This window comes from Numida meleagris, chromosome 2 (genome assembly GCF_002078875.1).
Source record: "Numida meleagris isolate 19003 breed g44 Domestic line chromosome 2, NumMel1.0, whole genome shotgun sequence".
NCBI classification, from domain to species: Eukaryota; Metazoa; Chordata; class Aves; order Galliformes; family Numididae; genus Numida; species Numida meleagris.
In genome coordinates, this window is record NC_034410.1 from 100,816,746 (window position 1) to 100,844,620 (window position 27,875).

Below are 27,875 nucleotides of genomic sequence, written 5' to 3' on the forward strand. Positions count from 1 at the left end.
GCCAGTAACAAGCAGAATATCTCAGCTCCAGTCCCGCTTAACATCTTTACTCCACTGTACAGACTGTATGTAGAGTGCGCCTTCAGTAAATATGCCAAGAACACAAATCTGTGGGGACTGGCTGACTTACCAGATGGCCACGAAGCCATCCAGGGGGACCCTGACAGACTGGGGAGATGGGCTGACAAGAATCTCATGAAGTTAAAAAGGGAGGGCAGGACCTGGGGATCCACACAGACACCAAGGTGAACATGAGCATCTTGTGCAAAGAAGGCTGATGGTATTCTCAAAGCATAGCCAACAAGTTAAGAAAGGTGATTCCTCCTATTTACATAGCATTAGTGAAGCCACACCTGAAGTACAGAGTCCAGTTCTGTGCCCCTCAGTATAAGACAGACATGGACATACTCAGAAGAGTTCATCAGCTGGAAGGGTAACAAGACCATTAAGAGACTGGAGGCACATCTCCCACGAGAAGAGGCTGAGGGAGCTGTGCCTGTTCAGCCTAGAGAACAGGAGTCTCAGGAGGATCTCATCAATGTCTATAAACACTTGAAGGGAAAGAGCAAAGAGGACAGAGCCAGGCTCTTTGAAGTGGTGTCCAATGCCAGGGCAGGAGGCAACAGGCACAAACTAGAACACAACAGGTCAAAGTATCAGGAAACAATTCTTTACTGCATGGGTGACTGAGCACTGGCACAGGCTGTCCAGAGGCTGTAGAGTTCCCTCCCTGGATATCTTCAAAAGTCACCTGGACATGGTGATGGGCAACTTGCTCCGGGTGTCCTCATTTGAGCAGGGGGTTGACCACATGACCACCACAGGTCACTTCCAACCTTAGCCCTTCTATGATTCTGTTAATTTCCTCTTTTGTGGCATGGGGTATGTACACTTTAAAGACTGGCTTTTCTTTTCGTTGCTTACAATGCTAGTGTAGTCCTCCTGTGCTGTCTACTTGACTAACAAAAGTGCTAAATACGATCATACTAATGTCACAATCTCCTTAAATTACCTATATTGCTTCTTATTTGGACTCTGATCAATTCAGAGCCTCGCTGGAACAAAAAAAAAAAAAAACCCAACACATTTTAAGGACAAAATCTAAACATATTTTAAAAACATATATGAGATGTCCTAATAACACATCTTAGAGGTCCTACCTGTATGAAATACTAACATCAGAAGCACAACTGAAGTAAAAGAGGCATGTGGAAAGAAGAGGGCAAAAATGAAGAAAAATGAAAGGTTGGTAAAGTAGAAATAGAGACGTCATGAGTATAGAAGACAAAGGGAAAGACTGTAAGAAGTTCCAGTAATAATGACAGTTTAATTAACAGTGATAAAGTTACAGTTGACTTGCCAAGACTTGTGTATGGGAACTGCTGACTCACGGCCTGAACCACTGATTGAACACCTGGAGGAAAGAACCAGTCAGCCCTGGTAGCACAGGTGAAGGCAATTCTCTGTGTGACCAGAAGGCCTCATTTAAGGCCTCATTTAAGGGCTGACTGCCACTGGGGAAGGATCTCTTGCTGGAGATCCCTCCTTAGTAGAAGTCTTTTCCTATGAACCCAAAATCTTCTGATCCAGGTGAGCAATCTATTTCCCTTCCCTTGCAGCACCTTGCTATCGTGCTGGTCCTTCCATCTCTTTTGTAACACCTTTTCTGTTGTGTTGGTCCTTCTGGTCACTACAACTTGGAAAATTTCTGCCCCCCAAATCAAAGTGGCAGTTTGGATAAACAGAACTTAAAAATGCATTATTGCAAAGGGAAAACTGGAAATAACATACCATATGAGGCAGACAAAGAAGGAGCACACTCCTATATTTCCAAGATCTAGCAGACAGTGTTACATTGACTTTAATATTAAAGGAAATAAGGAAGATGTTACCAGATAGAGGCAAGCAGTGAGGGCTTTTCCAGTATGTTACACAACCGCCATTTTGCTGAAAATGGTGGAGAAGGAAAGCGAGGAAGTTCAGTAATACCCTCTTAAGTTGAATAAGCCTAGTCTGCTTTCTTGTAGAAAAATGTAAGCTTTCTATTTACAGGAAATCAGTATTTCTCAACAGAAATTAGAATCTATCGACTTCTTCATTGAGGAGATGCTACCAAGCATCTTGATTCCAAATAGTAATTTGAGGTGGGGAAAAAAAAACAGAAGTAAAGATGTCCAATTTCTCTTTTTTTGACCTTACTTATATTAACCATTTATAAGATAAAAGCTCCCAGGAGGTACTGACAGTTCAGGAGCACCAACTGGAGATCCTAGCAGGTAACAGCTAAGAAAAATATTACTTCATTGATCTAATAGCTCTAAGAATATTGAGTTTCAGAGGAAGTTTTAGACCATATGATGCTTCTAAAACTCGTAAAATTATATTTACACTGCATTATGGCAATACCGTGAGGGCTTTACAGATTAAACTGTCAGAATGCTGAAGGCTTCTTGGAAAGAGCAGAAGTTGGAAAAAAGAGATTGTATGATTATCTGAATAGAAATATGTTCTAGAACAAAACAGATTTAAAAAATGAATTAAATATACTAGGGGAAGACAGAAAATTGACACAGAAAGGACTAACTACATAAAAACATACAGTAGGTCCCATAACCCATCTGGGATTTAAATCATTCTAACTCTATAATGTGGTGATCTGGACTGCATGAAGTACATTAACAGGAGAAGAGACATCTGAAGTGTTTCTGTCTACTTTCGTCTAATTACTCATCCACTGAAGTCTTAAAATACCTTAAGTAGTATTTTCTTTTCATATTTTTGAATGTTTTGTTTTACAATGCAATTGGAATACAGATTTGTAAGACAAGTGTGTAAGAAAAGCATTTATTAAGGATTTAAAATGCTATCCAACCAATCCTAGCTCTAGCATACAGAAAGTGTTAAGCACTGCTGATTATTACTATCCCTACCTGGGATATAGAAACATGAACATACTGACTACACTTTACAAATATTGAGGGGTGGGCAATCACTAACCAGTGTTAACAGTGGGCCTCAAAATACAATGTCTAACTGAAACTGTATGGGAATTGTTAGCTTAGATTTGTTATTCTTCTCAACTGTTGCATCAGAATACTGTACTCTGGTATGCATTAAGAGAAATTTCTACAGTTTTTTTCCTTCCACACAGACAATTGTTGCCACTTTTCATAAAAATCCTACATTACTATGACTAACAAACAAGATCAAGGCAATTTTGCATTCAACGTATAAAACACGCTCAAGACATTATGGAAATGCTAGCCCCTTACAGTATTCACTCTACACTGCAAATTGTAGTTACTATATTCAAACAACAGCAGTGACAGCTATAAAGATATTCTTCCCATAAAAGTGGAAAGTTATGATAATACTGTGCCATAAAGTAAGAGGCATGATGCAAAAAGGAATTAGACTAAGTATGAGCAGCTGAGCTATGAAACTGAAATAAATTTAAAAAACAGAAGTAGAAATGTGACACAAAGATAGTTGGAAGATATTTTCAAGAAGGTAGTAACCTATTTGAAAGACCGGAGGAATGGACCTTCCAAAACTATGTGTGTGCACAGAAACAACTACTTCAAGTGTGCTTTCCTCTTACCTGAAAGATTTCCATCAATTTCGTCTGGCTGTAGACTAGAAACACTGGTGGAATCCATTCCTTGCTGGAGATCCAGAATTTTCCTTCGTAGTTGTTCTATGTCACTCTCTTTACTATCCAGCTGCATCTGTAGCTCATTCCTGTATGTTGATTCTTCTGCTAGTTGCTGTATTTGTATACACATACACTGTTACCATGGTATCAAAAATATGGTAGCAAAATATTTTAAAAACCTTACTACTTTTTTCCCCCAAATCTCTAAACACTTTTGATAGCTTTGACATTAATTATTATTGTAAAAGTGTTCCTGAAGTCTAGGAAAAAAAGTTAAATATCAAAGATACAGCAATGCATTAAAGTAGAAAATATTAATAAAACTTTTGACAAAAATTTAATCTTCCAAGGAAAAACAATACAAATAGTGCACTATGCAATATTCGGTTTTCATAATGTACCAGTTACTTCCACAGTTACCAATTTAGAAAGGGGAAATGAATGAGAACAAACAGCTGCACTAAAATTCTATAGCCTAGTACATCTGGAACAGAACTCCTTTCCTCAAGTGCACTACGAGCTTCACATTTTCCCTGCACAGAGAACTTCATAATGTGACAAAAATGAAGATAATTTTACCGCTTGCATTTCATTAAGCTCCTTTTGGTATTTCACTACCATCTGATTGAATTTCTCTTTTTCTTGATTAAGCTCTAATTGTAGCTTTCGGTTTTCCTTCTCTTTCTTCCTCAAATCTTGCGTACTTGCTTTCTTTCTATCTATTTTAAAATCTTTTCTATTCATTATCTCAGCCAGTTTGTTGACAGCCTGTAACAAGAAACAGAAGATTAATCAGAAAAGTTATATATGAAAGGAAGTTTTGCATAAAGCTCCCAAGTTTATCTAGTTAGGATGAGCAAAAATGTGTCTTTATGATCTTAGAACAAAATGGCAGAAGGGTACTTCAATAAATCACTGTAATTAATTCCCAATCTGAAAACATGTCCTTGTGGGTACATTAGAATGTGTACCTCAGTTACTGTATTTATCACACTGACACCCAATTCAAAATAGCAAAAATGCAGATAAGAGCTTGAAAAAAGACAAACCCCTGCCCCATTCAAACTTCTCCAGTCATCTCCATCTGTCTTTAAAAAGTGTAGATTTCCTAAAATCACAGAAATGTAGATGATACAGAAGAACTTCTCTAGCCCCTGAAAAATATTTCATCAATATAAATGGTCCTTCCTCGTACTAGTAATAATACTGAAAAGCACTCACAATCGATTTTATTTAAATTCTAAATATCAGTAGTATGTATTATACATCATGATTGCATTAACAAATCTCAAGCACTAAGAGCTAGTTTCACAAAAAAAACCAAGCTGAAATATATCTGATATGCAACACTGTTATTAGTTTATTCAATTACATTAAAAAGTTATACCTGTGTCTTCAGAGTTCTCTCAGTGCTGATACTCTTCTCATACTGCATTCTAATATTGTTGATTTCTTCCTCTTTTTTCAGTTTATATTCTGTTAAAGTAAGATTGAACTTTGAGATTTTAGGACAAGGTAAGTATACCTAAGCTTATTCACTTTTGAAACTGTACCATTCTATTTATCCGTATTCCTACTTTGTCACCTAAAGTGCAAAATACAGTTTCCAACAAGAAATGTTACTGGTCTACTGCTACTATTACTGTTTACTGATGGCACCAAGATGAAATAATGTAAACAACTTGAGTGTGTGTTTCCTGATGAGGACTACAAGTTTGTTGCCCTACTTCCTTGGTGTTTGCAATAACAAATGTTTCTGCTGTACCAAAACTATTAGGACAACAGCTACACAGAATAGGACTGGCGCCACATTAAGCACAGATTCTCAGGTGAGGCACAGAGAAAATATGGAGGAAGAGGTTTCTTTAAGCAAGGAATGACTTAGTTACACATCAGTTACTCAGTTCTACCAATCTTTCTGCGACACCTGTAGTCTCCTCATTTTTCTCAAGGTTGCTAAAGCCATGCACTTTATTGATAAGGATTCCCTCATCCAAACTACAAGCACTTAATGAATAATCTACAAATACTTAAAAACAAACAAACTTCATAAAACTAATATATATATATACTGAAAACATTCTCACCCAGTCCCTTCCAAATCCATGCTCTTACAGAAATGCGGAACAAAAGGAAAATATTCCTGTATGCCTTCCTGCTTACGTACTGTTTGCAACAACACTGGCATCTCAGCTGATAAGGTCTTTCCTCTCATAGTTAACGGATACTAAAATACACATTCTGATTATACATCCCTTGAGCAAATGCAGAATCACAAGCAACTTGAACAATGCATTTTCCATGTAGCCTGAATACAAGAACTTAGAACGCAAATCCACTGATATGCACAAGACGATAATTCTGAATTAAAGGACATCTTAAGGAAGATGAAATATTGCTGCTGACTTACTGTACGTTCCAGAGACAGAAACAATGTATTAAGTACACTGCGAGCAATATGAAATGAGTGAAATTCCACCTTTCCATAACAATTTTCATGCACTCAAGGTATGGCTGGCAGAACGGTGTTAGACACACAATGTAAGTAAGAGCTGTACTAGGCAGGCATTCCTGGATAATGCCTGCAGGAACTTACATTCTAACTTGCTTTAAAAACTGAGGGAAGCAGGTGCAGCAGCTCACTTATTTCTGCCTGCTGAAGCTGAGGTTTTAATTGTTCTCAACAATAAAAAGGCAGTGTATGGGAACTGAACGAATACTGTAGAGAGTGGCAATTTACATGGAATTTCAAGATGACACATTTTCCATCAAGTCACTTCACCACTATGGAAGACATACAGGAAGGCTTTTCCAGTTTCCCATTTCATTTTGACACATGCTTCAAATTCATTTGTGCTTCATAACAAGTGATGTAAAACTCCAAAGATGACATACCTTCCTCCTGTTTCTTAATTTTTTCACTGATTTCTGAATTTTCTTTTGTTATTAAATCGACATCTTTGGTTAAGGTGTTGTTAGTTTCCTCCAGCTAAATGAAAACAAATATATTTTAAGAGAAAGATCTTGCCATATTTATAAGATTATTATTTTAAATATTCTTAATCTGTAACAGCTTTTTACCTGGAATGTCTTTAAGTGTGCATTAAAAAAACTGCTTACCTTTCAAAACTGACTAGTACCATTTTTTACATTTCTTCTAAGCTGCCTTGACATACCAGAAGGTTCTAGGATACAGCTGGTTTCACAAAGCATTTTTTTAAAAGTCATCTTTACAAAACTGAAAATACTCTAGTATATAATTAAAAATCCAATCAAAAATTGATTGCGGTTATTGAATATGGTGGTTCACAATTAATTTTGTGGCACTTCAGACAAAATAGTACCCAGGGGCCAGATCCAATAGATCCAGAAAGAAAAGGAGCTGATAGATGCTAGAACCACAGCATTCAAGGCTAGAGTAGATTCAATGAATCAGTTCCTGAATAACTGATGTTTGCAATGAGAAACAGGTATAAATCAGTACAAAAACAAAACTAAATTTTGTCTAAGTATATAGAGGTAAATTTTTAAACAGGTTTACAAAAACAAAACTGTAAAGGAAAACCATTATGCTTTGAACATATTAACTGCCAGGAGGCACAATCAAGATCACTGTGCTAGCTACTTAACAAGTACACATTAAAAAAATTATCAGAGTATTTGAAACCAATAGGTATACTGACAAGAAGGTACTCTTTCTATGCCCTATTGACATAGGCTGAATATTTTTTAAGAAACTGTTCCATATTGGAAAGTCAGAGGTTTTAAGAGGGCACAGACTGTTGGTGCAATTAACATTACTTTCACTGTCTTTCTACAGAGATCTACCATGTGGCAGAGCTAACAGAAAACTTTCAGTAAGCGATCCAAGATGAGCCGTTACGATCAGTTTTCCACTCCCAGGATTCTTAAGAGCATCTGCATACATGATGCTAAATGGGAAAATGATGATAAAATAGCAATGCCATATATATATGGATTGCTATTTGAAAACTCTCAGATAAAGACATTTATAAGCATGATATTAATACTCAATAGCCATGCTATAAAGTATCTTCAAAAACTGCAAGGGGAGGAGGGGTTCTTTTTAAATAAGTAGTTTAGCAGAGGGAAAAATTTCAAGATTTCCAAGTACATATATTTTTAAGATTAAGTAATTTTATAGTTAAGATTCTACAGTACACCATCTAAACAATTTTTTAAAAAAATTTAAATACACTGAGCAATGACAGGAAGTGGCTGGAGAAGGCTTAATAACTGAATTATAGACACTGGCTTAATTTTCAGTATGAGCTCATCTCAGATTCTCACCGTCTACACTTCTTTGTTAGTTCAGATGATGCGATTAAAATGTTTTAATTGTCTGAGCTCAAAACTCAGATACTTAAATCATCATTAATTATGCCCACAAGACTCTACAAATTAAAATAAGGAGGTTTTTCATTCCAGTTGGAGGATATATTTAAGTATTATTTAGTCATGTAATTTACCCTTCTTATGATGCTGTCCTTATCAGTCATTTCTTGCCTATGTCTTGATGCTGCCTTTTTGCTCTCCTGACTCAATTCAAAATACTGCTCTTCAAGAAGTGCTCGTGCCAACTGTTCCGACTCAGCTTTGGTTTCAGCTAAATCCAGCTGCGTAGTGAGTGTTTCTCTGTAAAAAGGAACATCAAGATTTTGCTTTTCTATGCAAAACATTCCATATTTTCAGGAAAAATCATAGAATCATAGAATTAGCTAGGTTGGAAAAGACCTACAAGATCATCCAGTCCAACCATCCACCTACCACCAATAACCCCACTAAACCATGTCTCTCAATGCTATATCTATACGTTTCTTGAGCACCTCCAGGGATGGTGACTCAACCATCTCCCTGGGCAGCCCGTTCCAGCGCCTGACCACTCTTTCAGAAAAGTAGTGTTTCCTAATGTCCAGGCATAGACAGGCACATGAAATGAACAGACCCAAATGATCCCATTCAGTTAGTTATCGTTACCTTAGTTTCATAAAAAAAAAGATTTTACAACCATACTCTGTATGCTTGTTATATTTTGATGAACAGAAAGCTACAGCAGTCAGCTTACTATAATTGAACTACAATTTCAACTACAGTTTTGAAGCTCATCTGGTTTTGAAAGAATGAAGTATTTTCTATCTGATTCAAATATTCATAAGAGAAAAACCTATGGAAAAATTTATGCCTATTTGACAAAAACAATGGGCATACTTCTCATTTTGCAAGTCCTGCATTTTTCTTTGAGTTTCTTTATTCTTTTCATCAATTTCTTCCTTCAGTTCCTTAACCTGAGTTTTGTAAAGTGTCTGTAAAAGAAAGCATAAAAAAAAAGAAGAATCATTATTCAAATTCCATACTATAATTCTTCATGGTTTTGGTAGCTGGTTGGTTTTAATCTGTCAAACCAACAAATAACAGTACTGCTTTTAACAATAATTTTCTCCTCCATGCCTGCCCAGTATGCTCTTTTTCAGTTACTATCACATTGGGAACTGCTATGACTGGGTTAGTTTTCACTTTTCTAGTCTGGCTTTCTCCATAATTGTACAAACACATCCACTGACAAAATGGAAGGCTGGTGCTGGGGCAAGCAGGCTTCTTGGAGACAACGGGACCAAACTGCATCCTCTTTTAGCATCACTGCCTCAAAACATTAGTCAAACTGAAGCTTAATCCTGTCCTACACTTATTCTGTAAGTTAAAATTTGATGTTCTACAGCAAAGTACTTTGGCCAATTTTTCAAACTGAATTAAGAGTATCTTGTTTAGACTGTATGCTTGTGGAAAAAAAAAAACAATAAACCAGAACACATTGGATCTCCTTATTGGCAGTACATTATGGAGAAATGCACAAAAACCTGGAATATATGACAAAATCACAGTGACATACAGTATAATAAATGCCAAATTTTTTTTACTGCTCCTCCAAGGAAGAACCGCATTGGAAGAGTACTTCCAAAAGTGAAATGCATCTGTGTGTAACCACAAATTACTACAAGCTCTGGCATTACAGAAGTTCTCATCCTACTGTTTCTGTTCACAGACATAGAACACACCAGACTCAATCCACGAAACACACATCTTGGCCCCATGGGCTGTACAATAAGGCTATTCCGTACTCTTTGGGGACTCAGGAGCAGAGATGCTATCTTTTTAGAAAGATGAGGGAAAAGTTCCGAATGCTACCAGATCTATGGTTTTTAAATGTATTTATAGTAGATCAATCACACAGAATATATTCCAGTAAATATTAAGATTTTGAGCTGTCTGCGAAATTTGCAGTTATGTCAGAAAAGTACCTCTCAAGAGAAAGAAAGCCACTACTCCATTGAATAATTAAGATAATTGAGTTATTCATTACAATGTAACACAGAAAATTTGACAAGCGAGCAATTAAAAGGAAACATATCAAACAGACTGTAACAACATATCAGTGTTCACTGATATATTATTCTTTTTTTGCATTTAAAGCAGATTTTGTGAACTGCTGATTTATGTCAGGTTATTGCTGTTTACACTTTAAAAACTTAAATATGCCAAACTATTCAGCTATTCAATTTCACACAGAAATGTAGCATTCAAAATTCCTTGCAAGTCTTACCGAAAAATACTGCTCCGCTTCAAGCTGATCCTGAAGCTCACGCATTTGACCTTCATTTCCTCTGTACTGTCTTTGAATGAAAAAAAAAAGGAAATTGTGTAAGAAGTCAGGTAATAACAAAGGCTAGTTCTAACTACAACAGTAGCCTACAATAATTTTGTATTTGTACACACGTTATTTGAAAGACAAAGAGTTTGCTTCATCCTATTATTCATTCTTCTAACCCAATGATGATGGTTTATTTAAGCTAGAAGAAAAGTAGTACGCTAAATGTTGAGTGCTGAGTTTCATTTTCAGCTGAAGGAAGCTATGACAGAAGCATGATTAACGAGAAGAGTCTTCAGTCAGATTAAGCATCACGAAAAACAGGAAATCAGGTAGATAAAAAGATGTTGACTTCCGTTTAATAAGACAAGCCCCATATAGTTAACTAAGTAGCATCATATTTGATCCTTAAAGAAATCAAATCTCAAAAATAGCAACTATGTCCTGATGTATGTAGAACAATAAGCCAAGAATTATTCTGTATCACAGCTCATAACAAAAATATTCCGACACTGAAGGCTACATATAGAAATGATAACATGCAGCTAAAAATACTTCTTGTTTAGGAAAAAATGCCTATGCACTGCAGAACATTTTTCATTAATAGGAACAGGCAAAATAGTACATGTATAATTGAACAATTTTTTCCACTTTACCTCAGATTCTCACTTACTTAGCAAGTTGAGCCAACTCAACTTCCAGTAATCTCTTTGCTTCCAATAACGTGTTGATTTCTTGTTTCAGTTGCTTCTCAGAACCCTTCAAGTTATCTGCTTCAAAAGCTTGCGCCTTTAATTCATTCTGCGCCATTATTCGCTTATTTGTCTCTTGCTCTAGCTGATGTGACAGATTCTTTACCTAAATGAGAAATTATTTTAGTTTAGGAGCATTTGCCTAGTAGCCAGTTGCATATGGTTGGAAGTTTAATTTATGGACTACCTGTCAAACAGAACTGCCTAAATGGTACAATTTGGTACAAAATGGTATAATATATGAAAATATCCCTAAATCTCCAAGCATTTCAGCCCAACTATCTTATTTCTCACTGTAACTATCCCTTCTTAGTTTCCTATTAATACAGAAAATTCTTAGCAATGAACATTCTACTTACTTCATCTTCCAGTCTTTCCTTTTGCTGAAGAAGGTGTTCCAGTTTCTGCTGAGATTGCTTCAGGTCGAAGTCTAGCATGGAACACTGTTTTTCAGCCTGCACTATTCGATTCTCTGCCTTTTCTCTTGCTGCCCTTTCTTCCTTCACTTTTTTTTCCATTTCTAAACAAGATTAAGAAAAGAAAAACAATGGAAATGAATATGTAGCATCTGCAAGAATCTTTTTGTAAACACAGTCTTAAATACCCTAATATTTTTCAGACCTTTCTGTTCAACTATTCAGGCTCTTCTGACATTAGATGAACTGATTAGTGCATAAGAACTCCCTGGCTTTGTTGCAAGCAATATTTTTAAAGAAATATTAATTCCAGTTTGCATTCAAAGCATTGGAATATTATCATGACAACTGAAAGTAAATAATGAAAAAGAAATCCAAAATGCAAGCTCCTGAAGTAATAACTATGAAATGTTATAAACAAAGTCTAGTTTCCATGAATGGCTAGTACAGAGAAATAAAGGATGTGCTACCATTCCGATAGGCTTTATGAAAAGTTACAAACTACATGTGCAGATCCCAACAATCTTCATTAAGATCCTACAGTCAACTGTGATAACATGAAACCTCTTTGATTCATGGACATGTGTGTATACAAAAAACTTAAACACTTTAGACAACCCTAACAGAACATTAGTACTTATAATAACATTACACAGGAATGAACATTCCAGGAGATCGGTCTTGATAATAAATTCTTTCCATTCCATTTAACATTAGCCAGAATTATAGGAGTCAGTGGCATTTTAGAAGCCAAAGAAGGTTCTGAATTGCAAAAGCAGTAAGTTATTCAAAACATCAAAAAGCAGTACACTATCTTATTGTGCAGGTATCACATTAAAGAAAATCTTTTAAAATTCATAGTTGTCATTATGTTTTATAATTATGATATGTTTTTGTTTTTTTTTTTTACATCAGGGATTAAACACTTGTGTAAGAATACCACATTATAAGACCGTGCATTTTAAGGTATCGTAATTAAAATACTATTACTTATTCATCCCAAACTTGCAAAATAGACTCACCACACATTGCAACTGATTTTGCCTCCTCTATTGACTGATGTTTGTCAGTTAATCGAGCTTTGGTCACTTTGTGTTCATTTACTTCCTGTTCTAAGCGGTCTTGCAAAGACTTGAGTTTGTAGTTCAAATCTATCTCCAAGTTATTCTTTTCCTAAAGATAAGGGAAAAAAAGAGCTACAGCATCTGAGGGAATATTTCCTCCCTTCTCTTTTTTAATGTTATCTTCTTGTTATGAAGGAATTATCAATGTTCCATGCTTATAAAGAAAGCCAATGGACTAAAACTGTACTCTGTGCCCTGGAGAAAACGTCATTAGTTTTATTTAGTACTGTGTAAATACATAAAATAATGAAAATTCTCTATTTGTGTGATTAGTAGTCACCTAAATTGGAAACATTTAACTACCCCACCAACAACAGCAGAGCACAAATGAATTCTTATTACTCTCACCTGCATGCAATTATGTTATTTCACTACAGCCCCAGCTCCTAACAGTAACTCACAAAACAAGCACAGCAGATGGGCACTGAGAGGCAGGACTTGCCTTTCCATCACTACTTCATGTGTTTCCAAGGGAGAAGGATCACTGCTTACACCTTCCCACATAGGTAATTATCTCTCTGGTTTATTTGGATAGGCCACACAGTACTGCAAGTCTTTATCTGACATCAAACCAGAGAACTAACTATGCAGCCTAACTGAAAAAGTGGTGCAGGATTTACTTTTATTCTTTTTTACTAGTTACTCTATCTCGGGGCAAGGACCAGAGATGCTAGGGAAACGCGCTGCTGCCGTTCTCTGGGAAGGAAGGAAAAACTCAAATGGCCCAGCTCTAAGTTGACTAAAAAGGTCCAGCACTGATCCTGCCAAATTAAAATCCAGTAAAAACCAGACTGTAAAATCTCAGGTTTTACAAAATTTCAATTCATAGATTTTTAGGAGGCAAGTTTCTGCAGTGGTGGTTAGGCGAACAGAACAAAAATTACTTGCTATTGGCAGACGCTCTGGATCCTTGACTGATTCATGACAAACATGACTTATACTCCCAAAGCTACAAGTGAGAACCATTTAAGGACCTGTGAGACTTACCACCCTGATGAGACTGTAAGTTAGTTAGTACTAATTAGTCCATCTTTTTAACACAGACTGATTTACAGCAAGGACATAAGAACAGATGTTGCTAATCTGAAAATATAATCAAAGCTATCAAAGAACATTAGCCTCAACATCATTTTACCATACCTTTTCTGAATGATTAAGCCTATCCTGTGCTTGTTTTCTTTCTGCTTCCACTCTTTCAAGATTATTTTTAAGGTTTTTTAATTCTTCTTGTAAAGTCGTAATCCGAACTGTCAAAAAATAAGTATTATTCAGTATTTGTTACTAGACTTAAACTGATAATCTTTTCAACTTTCTTTGATTTCTGGGACCATAAAATACTTCCAGCTTTTTCATATATACAAACACTATACATAATAAAGGAAACTGATCTTTTTAGTTACACCATTAGAAGCAGTTCAAAGAAAAAAAAAACACATGCAAAACTTGCTGACTTCCATCACTCCCAATAGCTATTATGCAAAATTTCTTTCCAATAATGCTAATTCTGCTTGTGCCAAGCAACAAACACCTTTTCTGATTTTTCCTCCAGTAATGCATAAATAAGGCATGTTAACAAAGACAAGCTCATATGGATATACAGGTGTTAATGCAGTACGTATTCACCTAACTGATTAGAGCGATCTTCCATGAATAGATTAACTATTTCTTCTCCTCAGCATCTACCACAAGACCCTGCGCCATCAGAAGTTTACATACTAAATACCAATTAATAGCATGCATTTCTAGACTGAAGATTTTGCACTAGCTCCTTTACAAGAAACACATACATGCAAAAAATATTATTACTTTATATTACACTTAATACCTTAGTTACAGTAAATACAGTATAAAGCCTATTATACCCCATTCCATCTGGCTACAGTGCAGAACGTTTCACTTAATTTTTAAGTATAATAATGTCATAGCGACAAATAAGAAATGGATGAGATAGAAGAAAAGAATGTCTTCCTGAAGTTTATTTTTCTGCATCCATTTGAAATGTACTTTTAAAACAGCTGCATCAGTGTTTGAAAGTTACGTGCATACATACCAGCAAACATCGTATATATATACCTTATGCCTACACCTTTCAGAATCAAGACCCTTCCCCTGCAAACTCTTGGATTGGATGAAGCCAAAAAAGACATTTACAAGCGCACAGAAGTCTTCAACCATTTTGTACTTCCTGCTTCCAATTAACAACAGGCCGCACCAAACTACACTTCATAATTTCAGAGGAAATGCACACTAATTAAACTGAAATTGTTTTTTTATACTTGCAGCATAGTAACTAGGCAACATGATTCTCGATATTTCTTAACCTGTGCCAGAGAAAGTAAATTTGACCTTAAAAAACTAGAACACCCAAAACCCCTCAACACCTCTCTCCTGTCTATACAAGTAAACAAAGGATTTTGCCTCATGGGAAATGATTCTCAGCACTGCCAACAAACAGATGGATTAAAATGGCAAGTTAGGAAGCAGGCTCTGTTAGAATAGTCACAGTCATGAAACAACACCAGCTGAATATTCTAGTACTAAGAATTACAATTATAAACAGTAAAAAGTTCTAAGCATCCAGACCTATATTCTTAACTACGCTTTTCATCTTACTTAGGAAGTAATATAGAAGCCTAAGAAAAATGTAATTTAACAACAAATTAAAAAGGTATGCCAACTTGGCTGCTGCGGCAAGATGGTAAAATGCAGTGTTGGGTCTTCTCTAGCACTACCAGCTTGTCATATTCTTTTACTGGTCATGTACTTTTAGCCCCGCAATCAGCGTCTTCCCACAGAATCTTCTTCTTGATATTCTCCCTTACAAGAGCCACTCAGACACAATCAAATCTTCATGAATTATTCTATTAAATCACACTGTTCGCAGATTGGCTTTCCAATTGTACTTTATAAGTAGGCTTACAACTTCTATTTAATTACAAGTAGAGAAGGTTTACCCTGTAGTTCTCCAATCATTTCAGATCCATGACTTCTGTCCCTTCGTTCTGATTCCAAAGCTGCTTGCAGTTGATAATAATCTTTCTCCACCTGCAGTTTTGCGCTTTCTAGAACTCTGCACCTTTCCTGCAGTTCTCTATTCAGTGATTCTACTTGACTTAATGACTTGCTCATTTCCGTGTTACCCTTTCTCAGTCTTACTGCTGTTTCCGATTCTGTCCGTAGCAAATCATTGGCTTCTTCTAGCTGTTTGAGAAAAAAAAAAGAAGATTCTCAAACATAAACATTTATTGATTGGGAAAAATTTTGTTTTATCTGAATGCACAATACCGCTCCTCAGATCCAAGAAATGATGATGACAGCAAACAAACAACGTACTTGTTTTTGTAACTGTGTTATCTTCTCATTTGTAATTTGTGAATGCTGGCTGATTTTTTTCAAGTCTTCCATTTGATCTTTTAGCGTAGACACTAAAGAGAAATTACATCATTAATACAGCAAATTAAAAAAATTCTTTAGTTTTTACACAAACACATATGAACATGTAAGTCTACTGACATTTAAGTCTTTTGTTGGCCCTTTCTTATGTACATTTTTACATCAAATTCCATGCCTGCAGAATAACAACATACTGTAGGGAACAGAATTTGAAAATAAGACAAAAATAACTTCTTGTTAAGACTCAAGAAAAAGCACTCCAAATTTGTGTTCCTTATTTTAAAAGATTGCTTTTAAAGTTCTGTAGCACTTGAGATGTTAACATAGTAAATTATTAAACACACCATCTACCTCATCTGTTTCAATGTTTGGACAATGTGACATACCTTCGTTTTCCACGTTCCGTCTCTTTTCACTCTCTTGTTCAATTTTTCTTTGGTAGTCATTTATCTTATGCTGCAGTGCCATCTTTTCCTTCTCAATCTGGGACACTGTTAATTCTAGGTTCTTTCTTTGATTTCCCTAGAATTAAATGCATTGGTGTTTTCTATTTACATTTTAATGAATGATACCTAAACCAGTATCTCTGCAAATAATTAGTCAAGGAATGCATCATTTTCAGTTGACTCATTTTGGGCTCCCTTAGAAAAGTTTTCAGAAATGACAGTTTTTTGTAACTCCCACATCACAAATTTTCCAAATTACTAGAAAAGTTTTTGTTAACACACTTGCATTTAAGTAACCATTAAGCTGAATATTAAGATACAACATAAGGACTCAAGAGAAAATCTCCTGTACGTTATTTTTTAGAATAATTGATATTGATAAATGTCAAAAAACTGCAATGAGCAGGCCTAAGTAAAACATTTAGCAGAGGAAACAATTCAAATCAGTGCATAAAAAAAAAAGGTTTTGAAAGTGGGAATAAATAAAAAATACATATCACCCAATGCTATGGATTGAAATGGGATCATCTGCTCTCAAATTTAAACTGAGAAAAATCTTAAATCGTCGAAGCACTATCCATACTCTTTATCCACCTAAGAAAGCTTCAGGGAGGAAATACCTTACCTCCTCATCCAGTTCTTTCATTATCTTGTCTAGCGTTATGTTTGAAGATCTATAAATGAAGTGATTAATGAGGACATGTTACTTTTTTCTAGTTAAAAAAATTTCAATCATCACTATAGTGCTGCATCTTAGCTAATTCTATTTTGTAGTAAGTAATTAAAAAGCAAAGAAAGCATTCAATCATTGGAAATAGTTTGTAAAATACCTTAAGTATTATTTATCAATAATATATTATATTTATTGTATAATATAGTATATTTATCAACTTTGCTGCAGATCATATGTGGAAAACTTTAAGTGTCATATTTTTTCCCCTAAATCTGCAATGTAAAAACACTAAACACAGAGAGTATCACTAAAACTGGAATATTCTGATGAACTGCTAAAACTACCTCTAGTTTTCAGCTTCCCAGCTAACTAAAATGTTTATTTCAATGGTAAACAGCTCACTACCATGTATAAGACGTTTAAATAGTATTATTCAAAAGCCTCGCTTGAAATAACTTATTTGAAAAAAGTCAGCAAAATTAATTGCACAGTAAAACTTTCTGTTAACTGCCTAAAATCTTAACAATTACATTTTGGCAGCTACTTATCCCTCTGTAGAGAGATAACAAGGAGGACTCAGACAATGTCATCCACCAGGTACAGTAAGGAGCAGTCACAGCAACGTGTTCGACCTACTAACTCTACAGCAAACACAGTGTGTCAGAAAACACATTGCTGCACTCTGAAAACTTCAGTAGTGCTGCAGGAACTACTGCAATTACTGAAAATATTTCAAGCAATATATGTCCTACTTGTGCAAAGCAATCAGAATACGTGAACAGTGAAGTGGTGTTTAAGTAAGAGACAAAGTCATACAGCATAGATTCACACAGGACCATTCTGGTTACCTGTTTCTACGTAAGTAGCTTGTAGAGTTACAGACTTGGGTCCTAAACCTCAAACATTAATTCTTCCTATATTCTATACATAGTGTAGCTTCCTAGCTTTATTCAGGCCTTCAGGAAAGGACTTTAAAAGAAAAAGCTAACTGAAAGAAGTAGGTGGAATGACTCTGAGTAAAAATTTCTAGCAATTAGAAAAGAATATTCCCACTTGTTTCATCTTAAGGGTAAATTTACACAGAGCTACTTCAACATGGCACAAAGAAAGACCTTTAGAAAGAAAATCATGGGTCTTATCCATCAGTCACAGGAATTAAAATAAATGGGGTTCTGTAAAAATTACTGTGTGTTTAGATACCAGAGACAACATTAATAGTCCAATATATGCAGTATATAGAGTATTTTACTTTTCTCAAAAAATGTTCTTCATTTCATTAAAACATCTTAATTCAGAAGAACAAGGTAAATTCAAATATACGAGCGTTCAGAAAACGTCTTACATGACTGCCAAAGAAAACAAAGGACTTTCTTCACACTATGTTCAAGAAAACAATTTCAATGTTTTGGAATGATTTATATCTGCGCCTGGAACTCCATTGTAGAAATACAGCACAATTCTTTATGTTATTCTGGTAATCCCTCAAGTAGTAATACAGAACTGAAGTGTTAGATACATTTAAATTACATAAAGAAATCAAATTCAAAGTCTCACCTGCACTTCTGCTCCATTTCATCTTTCAACTGCATTTCATTATGTAGCTGCTCTTCCAAATCATAGATCATCTTCTGCATATTTTCCATCTTTAAATATATATATATTTGTACATGAAAGAACATGCATTAAATTCAAAAACTTTGAAAAAGAATTTCAGTATATTAAGAGCTAATTAACACCATCGCGGCCTACTCACTTTGAATTAAATACTATGTTTTTAAGCTGATTTACACCCCACCAACGCCTTTCCCCCCCAAAACCTAAGTTATTTACAAGAAAGAGCATAATATGCAATTTTATCATTATCATAAATTTTACGGTTGTGTACAGTTCCACTGAAATTCATGGGACAAAGTTAGGTCAAGTCCTCCTCTTCTTCAGTATTTTCAGAATCAGAAGTGCTTTGTTAACCTCAATTTCTTTTTCAGGCATAACCTACTAAACATATTTTGCAATGCATCTTCAGTTCTCAGTTCAGGAAGCAGAATCAGGCTCATCATTTATTAGCAGTGGGGGAAAATGCTCTTAAATATCAAGTCAAGAGATTTTTTTTAATAGATAGCCTTGCACTAAGGTTTGAAAATAGTAACAACATTCATATGTTAATACAGAACCATAATTTACATTTACTGTTTGCCAGCAAAACGAATTCTTAAATCCATTCTTTCCATGCAGTCTCAAAATATCTACCTTCTATTGGATGTCTGTACACAATAATCTCACTCCAACATCAGCAAAATCCTCAATTAACAAGATGGGATCAGCTTTGAGGAAGCTCATTAAGTCAAGTCTGTGCTGATTCACTCCAAACTTTTCCGCTGATCTGGTAAGGATTTCAGCCTTATTTAAGCTTTCCTACATTTCTCTCCGCATTTTTGAACAGCACAGAGAAGAACTACAGTCCTAATCTGAAGTCTCTTCAGAGCAACACACGAAAGCAGTTCTGACGCTTGGCTTATTTCTTCTACTAACTTCAAGAACTCTGACTATGACAATTGCCCAACTCCTTTTTGCACAATCATCCCAGAAAAAGAAGCAACAGAACAGTTCCTCCGATGTCCACCTCTTCCACTTCTCCCCTTCAAAATACACTTCGAAAAAACAGAACTGCACGTTAAGACCATAAATAGAAGTTCTCTCTTCATTCTTGTTTTATAGCAATAGTAAATGCCCTCAAAAAGGACAGTCCTCTGTTCAGTCCAAAACTGGAGACACGGCATGCATTAACCATAATAAATGGGAAAGTTATAGCTGAGATTGTTTTTGTCTACTTCCATTCCAGGCAAGTGTTACTCTTAATTCCTGCTTTCAATCTTTACTCCTTTTTATTTCAGTAAGAAAAAAGCAAGGAGCACACACTGGTGTTCCCAAGAACCAGACACACTTTCTCACTTCCTCATTTTTCTTCCATCCATGCTCTTAAGCTGAAGTTTTCAGAGAAACACAAATATGGAAACAAGAGACTAACCATAAACCACATTTCTTACCTATTCACTACTCCATATTCAGTATATTTACCTCTACCCACCAGAAAGCCTTGAGAGAACAAGGAAACGCTGGAAGAAAGAGGCTTCTCAGCACTTACAGAGCAGCTCTGGTAAACTAACAACTGTTGTTATATACAACGTAGCACCATTTGGAAGAGAAAATGGTTGTAGGCAAAAACCACTGTCAACTCAGAGGAAGAGGGAAGGAGAACTAGTGCACAACACATTTATTCCATTGGTATTAACCACCGAGAAACAAAGCAAGACTATTTAAACACAAGCTCTCAAGTAAAAAGGATCCATAGATAATATACAAAAATAAAGGATCAAGAAATTTTAAGATAATTGCTCATCCACTTCTTGGTTACTCATTTTACAGCCCTTTTAGACTGACCACATAAAGGAATTAAACTCGATGGATGAGGAACAGTTCTAAAGACATCTGGCAATTGAAGCATTTCTGTACTGGATTCTGCAAGTTTGGATCTCTATTGTTTCCTCTTACTTCTTTCTATCTCTGGATACTTTTTATAGGGGCCTATCTCATCTTACTGTGCAGTCACATTACATTAGTGCAAGACAACAGGCCTCAATAGCACTTTTGCACAGTTTGATTTCAATAACCTAAATAATACCTTAAGAAAATCCTGAGTTAATTGCAACTTAATATAAAAGCATTCCCTTATGTCTTACTCTCTGCTTACAGCAGAGATGCCAAGAAAAATCTCTGAAAGCTAGCATATTTTATTTATTTTTTAAACCAAAGCATTGTGTATCTGCTTCTGCATCCTGGGCGATGAAGAAAATTGAAGATCCAGTGCAAAAATATCTGTTCATCTCCTTAATACCTGCACTGTTGACAGGAGTTTAGGGTAGCACTAAATGAAAGTAAATAATAAGATCTTAAATGAGGTTTGAAATTCAGCTAAAGGATTTTGAACTCCATTTTTCTCTTACGTCATGGACTGATTTTGTGAAATTTTACACTCCTGAAATTTCTGGCGTTCAGTCCCTCAGAGAAGATGCTCAGTGCTATGTCATAAATACAAATAGTTTACATTGTGTTATATTTCCAGAACTAGTTATTTTGCTAACCATGTGTTAACATTACCGTTTTCATTGCAGCATGTAATGAAAGGAAAAACAGCTGAGAGAAAACCGTAGGATAAAAATACCCCGTAGTAAAGATTTAACATTGATTTCAACCTCTCTATCACCCATATCCTTCCAGAGCTTTCCCTCCCAGAACTGTTAAAATTCCAAGACATTCCAATAGCCCTGACAGTTCAGACAGTGCTCTAGGAATCTTGAGCTAAATGGAAGCGTCACACCACTAAGATTGCAAAGTCCATTTAGCAACTATCTTTAAAGTCAACCCAAGCTCAGAGTACATCTTTAAGTATCTACAAATATGTGAAAGTCTGGCTCTGTTTTTAATTTTGCCACACTAACATACGCTGATGAGAAAAACAAAATTTAGGGAAGATAAATCATACGTAAAGAAATCAGAACAGTTTAGTGCTTTATAAATTCTCACTTAGTCCAATAAAATAAACTACTAGTTCCCTTGCCCTTCACAAATTGTTAGGGGGGTAATGCCATATATCACTAACACATTTAATATTACAAGTCCAAGAGAAAAGGGAATGTGCATCAATATCTGCTTCTCTGACTCTAAATTGAAGTCATAATAGAACAAAGCACTAACAAAGTAAATCAATCAAAGCCAAAAAGAGTTATTTAGAGTCAGTTATCATTTTTTGTCAGCATTTTATATTGGAAAGAAAACCAAACTGAAAAACATCACAGGGAATAGCTTACTTTACACCAAAACATACAGAATCCAAGCATGCCTTGTTCCTAAGACATCAGCTTGCCTTCCTGGTAACCTGACTGCCAAGATGCTTAGGAAGCAGTAACCAAAAGAGCACCTGAACTTTTCTGCTCTTTTCTTCAGCTAGGTGAGCTGCTATATAAATAAATGCAGCTTCTTGGTGCCCTGAATCAGAAAGCTTGTGAGGTGCCCTTGGGAAGGAGCAGAATACCCAAGCCTGGAAATTTTATTCAAAAAAAGAGAAAAACTCCTGCATTGCTACCTCGTCTGCCACCTCTCACTTATCCCACAGGAAGTTCCAGTGTTACAGCAGTGAGCTGCTGGAAAGCTCAAACTTCCTACTGCACTCACGTCTAGATGATCCCCATAAGGCCAGTGTACAGCTGGGACAGATACCGCACTCTAAAAATACTGCACAAACACTTCAATACTTCAAAAGACAAAATCAGCAAATCTCATTTCACAAGAAGAGTATGCAGTTTCAACCATTTTTTTTGCATTTCATAAAAATTAATGTTTTAGGAAGAACTGAAATTCAGTTTTCCCAACAAATTCAGCAGGCGCAGTTCAATGCCATGTATTGCTCTCCTCTATTTCAAAGCACTAAAACAATTTGAGACATTCAGAAATCAGTTTATACTCAGGCATGCAACAGACTCTCTGGGATACAACAACATTTTAAATCAGTGAGACATACCACACTTTTATCCATACTGGAGCCTGTTCTGTTATCATTGGAATTTTCTGCAGAGACAGATAAATACCTGTAACAACATTTAAAAAGTTATTTTAAGAATTGTTTAAAAGGAAAACGGAAATATAATCGCACTAAAAATAGAACCCTGATTTTTTTTTGTCCCAAAATCTGGATAACCAAGTAGTAACATAATTAGATTATTTAATATACTTCAAGATTTAAGCACATTTAATTGAGCAAAAAATAAACAAAATAACCCCCACACAATTAATTGTAAAAACTGGCTTCAAGTAGAAAGAAGAAAGTTGCAGCAGATGACCTCTTGAAGAAAGGACTTCTGCCAACAACCTTTTTTTTTTAAATAATAACTATTAAAAAAATCTTTGCTCTCCATGGTTACAATACTCCCTCTGGCTTGCATCCCATAAATATTTATTCCAGCACTTATGAAACAAGTAGTAATGAAGCAAACTGCAGAGACTTATGTGTGTAACTTCCAACAAAGCCATTAGAAGTTCCACACACAAAGTTGTCCTGGAGTGCTATTTCACAGAACTCTTTTCTGAAAGTACCACAAATGTCTATTTGTTGTGATTCTAAGAAGTCAGGTAAATAAATACAAGTGACTGTCTGAGAATTACTTCAGTATTTGGTGTAATATTCTTGGCCTGATAAGTGCTCTAGAGACACATGAAGCATTCTTAACTATATCAGATTATGTGAGGAAGAAATCTCCAACACATGAACTGAGGAAGATGGATACATCCTCTATTTTCATTTCACATGAATCAAAACCTCTCCAAAACATCAAGGAGGGTAACCTCAAAGACACCTGAAAACCAGTCAAATTAAACATCAGGACTGCTTACAAATAATCAAATGACAAAGAGAAAACATTATAGTTCCCCTCAAAAATGGATTAAATGTCTCAAGCTCAAGAAGCTATCATATTCTGTACACCAGGACTACTGAGCAGCAAAAATATCATACTGAAGCAGTCACAGCACCAGAGAAGATAAGAGTAGGAATAACCTCAATCCAGAAGAGAACACAAAAGCTACACAGAGCAGTAAACTGTTCTCATCTAGTATTCCAAAATCTGTGTTATAGGTGAAGTTCAATAATAAAGAACCATACTTTCTAGTTTGCAATCAATGAGATTACAGCTGTAGAAAGTATCTTTTTTACTAAATACCATATGACTTCCTTTAATGACAGAAGTCACATCATGTTCTTATATCCCCATTTATTTTAACTCTAAGCATATGTCAAGTATAACAAAACAAAGAAAGTGGAAGATGGATGCAATAAATATGCAATTTAATGTTTGAGCTACTTTCAAAATAAACAGGGAAATAAAATTAGGATCACAGGTTTAGCAAGTATGAATGATCATTTCAGACTTTTCAAAACCGTCATAACAGAGTATTATGGGATTAATATCAATTCCAGAACACCATTTTAGTTCCAGTAAGTGTTAACTTAATGATAGCACTTAGTAGAAGAGTTCTACCATGATAGTAAAATAGTCTTTCAGTTTTCTGAATTCCTGGTACTGTCCCCACTCCAACAAGAAAAAGGGAAGAAAAGAACTTCTGTTATTAACAACTTTCAGTATGCTATTTCACCTCCTTGATAATATATTCCAAAGTCTTCCTGCAAGGCAAAAATTAAGACACTTTTTTCTCATTATAGACTAAAGTCAAAACAATAGGTAAAATTATTGGACTGTTGAACACAATCTGTCTGCAAAGCTTGTTTTTACTATGTAGAAAGCATCAATAAATCCAACTCATTGCTGAGACGGAAAGAATTTCAAGCTTGGAAAAGTGGTTCCTCTTCTATCCAAGGCTGGATAACAGATTTATTTTTCTTTAAAGCTTTCCTATCTTGAAATGCTATTAAAACTAACAGTTAGTTTTCTGACATGTTCTACTAGAAGATTTAGTCCATTTAAAATGTGACTGACACCCATCACAATAAAAAGCAGCATTCAAAGTAAGAAAGAGTTTTCATATTTTTTTACTGTAGATATAGCTACCCATAGTGCCTACAATAATAATGAATGTTAAAGTATCAGTCAATGTAATTTCAACTGATGTCATTTAAAGTTTTGTAAGGAGCAGCAAAAACTGAAGCATTACAATCTCACACTGTAGTTGAATACTTTGAAAAACTGTATCACAGGTAACAGGGAAAAGAAAAATATTTTATTTCTAGTGACCCACAGAGAAGTTAAGACAGGTTTTAATTTATCACAAGACTACAAAACTGACGTGAAGTGTGCAATCCTTGTATAAAACTTAGGAACTTTTCAACAGAAGTGACATTCATATCCCTGATTCATGACTACACAGACATTTCAGTGCCCTGCAGGCAGCTTTGCCTTGTAGCAGCAACAGTCGATGACTATTCTTGCTCAGTTTCTGCTGCACCACAATGTAATATTCTTAACAGAGAGTAAGACAGTCACAAAATCAGCATGATATTTTAAGATACTGATGACTAGAAGTATTGGCTATCAAAGTGTCAAGAAAGTGTAATTTATTAGGATTCTGACTCATTAGTGAGTACCTTTTTGGCTTGTATTTACATATTGGCAAGAGTTAGACAGGTGTCTTGACAAGAGAATACACCACCAGACTGCTTGTTTGTACGTACCGACGGTTGCTGTAATACGTAAATCCAACAAAAGGAAGCTGGTTGCCCACAAATGCTTTTGGAATGGGAAATGTTTCCTCCTCTCCTTTGTCTTCATCCAGATCATCAAAATTACTAGTGTCTATGTCACTACTTAAGTCAGGCACAACTGGTGCTACAGCTAGGAAAAAAGAGGAATAATTATACTATAATAATCATTTTATCATTCAAGTAACAGTAAAGAGTTTGGGGGAATGTTTCTTTGGTGTCTAAGAAACCTCATTCCTTGTTACAGAGTAAGACTAAATTCTGTTAAAAAAATATGGCAGTTGTTTTGTTAACATGATACATTAGTAAGCCAAACCACCGTCTCTGAGAAAAGCTTTACACTTACTGTCTCTGAGAGTCTCCCAAGCCCACTGATCATCTTTGAAGAAAAGATGGCGTTTAATTTCTTCTACACCATTTCGTCCTAGTCTCACTTCCCTGTAAAGAGGTGTTTTTTTCAGTATAGCATATACGATGACATAAATCATTCCAAAGGAAAGAAGATGCACTCTACGGCACATCTGACAACGAAGTGAAAATAATTACCTCTCAAACTAAGGCAAGAAACAGACATACCTCAAAGCTTTCAGATATGAAGAAAACTACAAAACACCCCACAAGTACATTTCAGAACAAAATACGGTTTTAACTCTTGTCTACAAGAACTCCTGCTGCTACCATTTCCATCCTCATGGACTGGTGAGACAGCTGTCAAGGAGTTCATGCTGTTGCTTGAATCCCATGCAGCTCAGCAAATGCAACAGTCCCCTTCCTTTGTAGCACCAGGTCCCAAGCAAAGGTTATGCTTGTATCAGTAAGTAGTGTGGGTACAATTGGAGTCCACTCACAAAATTAAAAAAAATCTAACATCCACATTTCACCCAGGGGGCTTCCTCTGGGATGACTCCACCCTGATCCTGTGGACTGAATGCCCACTAGCAGCTGGAATTGTATTAGGGACACTCCCAAAAAGCACCTTTTGCTTCAGCTTCATCCCAAAGGACCTTATGAAACCCCGCAACACAGAAGCTGTTACTAAGAAGTAACACTTCATATTCAAACCAAGAAGGTAGAAGCATCCATAGCAGCAGCATTTCCCTTCTGCCACTGTACATAATAACTACCACAAAGGACAGCAGCACGCACTGGTGATTCCTCTCCCAGGCACTGGGACCGGACAACATAAAACTGATGATACTGCTTGTCCAGTTTGCAGCAACATCAGTTAGTAACTGCTACTTCAGGTTAAACAAAACATTGTTTCAGGGTAGACAAAGCAACTTAAAAGATTTAAGTGACTTAAGTTCTAAAAGCTTCTTGGCTAAATGTAAGACAGTCTTCCCATACTTTAAGCAAGAGGCCAATACTTTCTTACATTGTTGAGACACAAATAAAATCCAACTCCTGTAAAGGAGAACATTCAACTAAAAAAACTGCATTCAGAGTGCATACATCTAAGTATGGCAGCATCTAAATTGGAACAGCGTTACACTGCATTCATGCCGAGGCGATGAAAATTCCACTTCTGTTGAGCAGTTTAGAAACCCACACCAACAAATATACAAAGATACACATACGAACGTTCTTTCAACATGAGAATATTTCTTAATGAAAATTTACATTCACTTTGAATAAAGTTTAAATCTCACCTATCAGTTAAAAAGGCACAAATAAGGTTTTTTGCCTCTTTAGAGATCTCGTTGTCATCAGGGAAGGTAAGGGAGTTCTTGTGGTTCATAATCTTACTGTATGTTCCAACCAAAGAATCTGCATAAAAAGGTGTGTCACCTGAAAAAGCAGCAACACAAAAATTAGAAAGCAGATAAATATTGTGGATTTGATGTATAGCATTTGAATTATATATGCAATAAATGTAAGCAACTAACTGAACAACAAGCAAGGACAAACGTTTGAGAACTGTGCCAGAATATTTCTAAAATATATTTTATGAACGCCACAATCAGTAAATCACAACTTATGGCAGGAAAGTAATAAATCAAACAGTTAAAGCAACGGTGCTATCTTAACTTAGAGTGCAGTTAAGTACTACAGCTGATTTTCATTATCCTACTACTCACCTACAAGCATCTCATACAAAAAGACTCCAACTGACCACCAGTCACATTCTCGTCCATAGTAACCGTCACCACCCTGGGATTTCAACACTTCAGGGGAGATATAGTCTGGTGTTCCTACAGCTGTATCGCATCGTACCATACCTTCCTACAAAGAGAAAGAAAATAGCCAGGCCCAAATGTAACAGCCAAAATTGCAAGCCATTTTCAAGAGTTTATGCAGCCTAAACAACATTGACAAATCAACATCAACTTTCATTAACAAATGTTCTTCTCTGAATGGGCATTTAAACATTTCTAATCACTAAACTACTAAATCCACAGCAAAGCACTGGATTACTCGCTCATGCCAGTATAAATGTCCAACATACTGACAGGATTTAGGGTAAACAAGGAAAGCACCTCCGTTAGGGT

At 35.8% G+C, this 27,875-nt stretch overlaps 1 protein-coding gene across 2 annotated transcripts in view; it reads right to left on the bottom strand.

Annotated features, from left to right (window-relative positions):
• The window catches only part of ROCK1 (Rho associated coiled-coil containing protein kinase 1), an 83,303-nt gene that overhangs the window by 16,352 nt on the left and 39,076 nt on the right, over positions 1 to 27,875 (bottom strand). For both annotated transcript variants that reach the window (XM_021386114.1, XM_021386115.1), the window contains exons 7-27: positions 27,465 to 27,609; positions 27,036 to 27,174; positions 25,733 to 25,824; positions 25,360 to 25,519; positions 22,699 to 22,765; positions 18,678 to 18,766; positions 17,076 to 17,124; positions 16,391 to 16,526; positions 15,945 to 16,036; positions 15,566 to 15,812; positions 13,752 to 13,858; positions 12,510 to 12,660; positions 11,431 to 11,591; positions 10,993 to 11,177; positions 10,275 to 10,344; positions 8,885 to 8,979; positions 8,146 to 8,311; positions 6,551 to 6,644; positions 5,043 to 5,131; positions 4,235 to 4,423; positions 3,602 to 3,767 (exon numbers count right to left, since the gene is read on the bottom strand). In XM_021386114.1, coding sequence (XP_021241789.1) covers positions 3,602 to 3,767; positions 4,235 to 4,423; positions 5,043 to 5,131; positions 6,551 to 6,644; positions 8,146 to 8,311; positions 8,885 to 8,979; positions 10,275 to 10,344; positions 10,993 to 11,177; positions 11,431 to 11,591; positions 12,510 to 12,660; positions 13,752 to 13,858; positions 15,566 to 15,812; positions 15,945 to 16,036; positions 16,391 to 16,526; positions 17,076 to 17,124; positions 18,678 to 18,766; positions 22,699 to 22,765; positions 25,360 to 25,519; positions 25,733 to 25,824; positions 27,036 to 27,174; positions 27,465 to 27,609 — 2,689 coding nt within the window. The remainder of the gene's footprint in view (positions 1 to 3,601; positions 3,768 to 4,234; positions 4,424 to 5,042; positions 5,132 to 6,550; positions 6,645 to 8,145; positions 8,312 to 8,884; positions 8,980 to 10,274; positions 10,345 to 10,992; positions 11,178 to 11,430; positions 11,592 to 12,509; positions 12,661 to 13,751; positions 13,859 to 15,565; positions 15,813 to 15,944; positions 16,037 to 16,390; positions 16,527 to 17,075; positions 17,125 to 18,677; positions 18,767 to 22,698; positions 22,766 to 25,359; positions 25,520 to 25,732; positions 25,825 to 27,035; positions 27,175 to 27,464; positions 27,610 to 27,875) is intronic.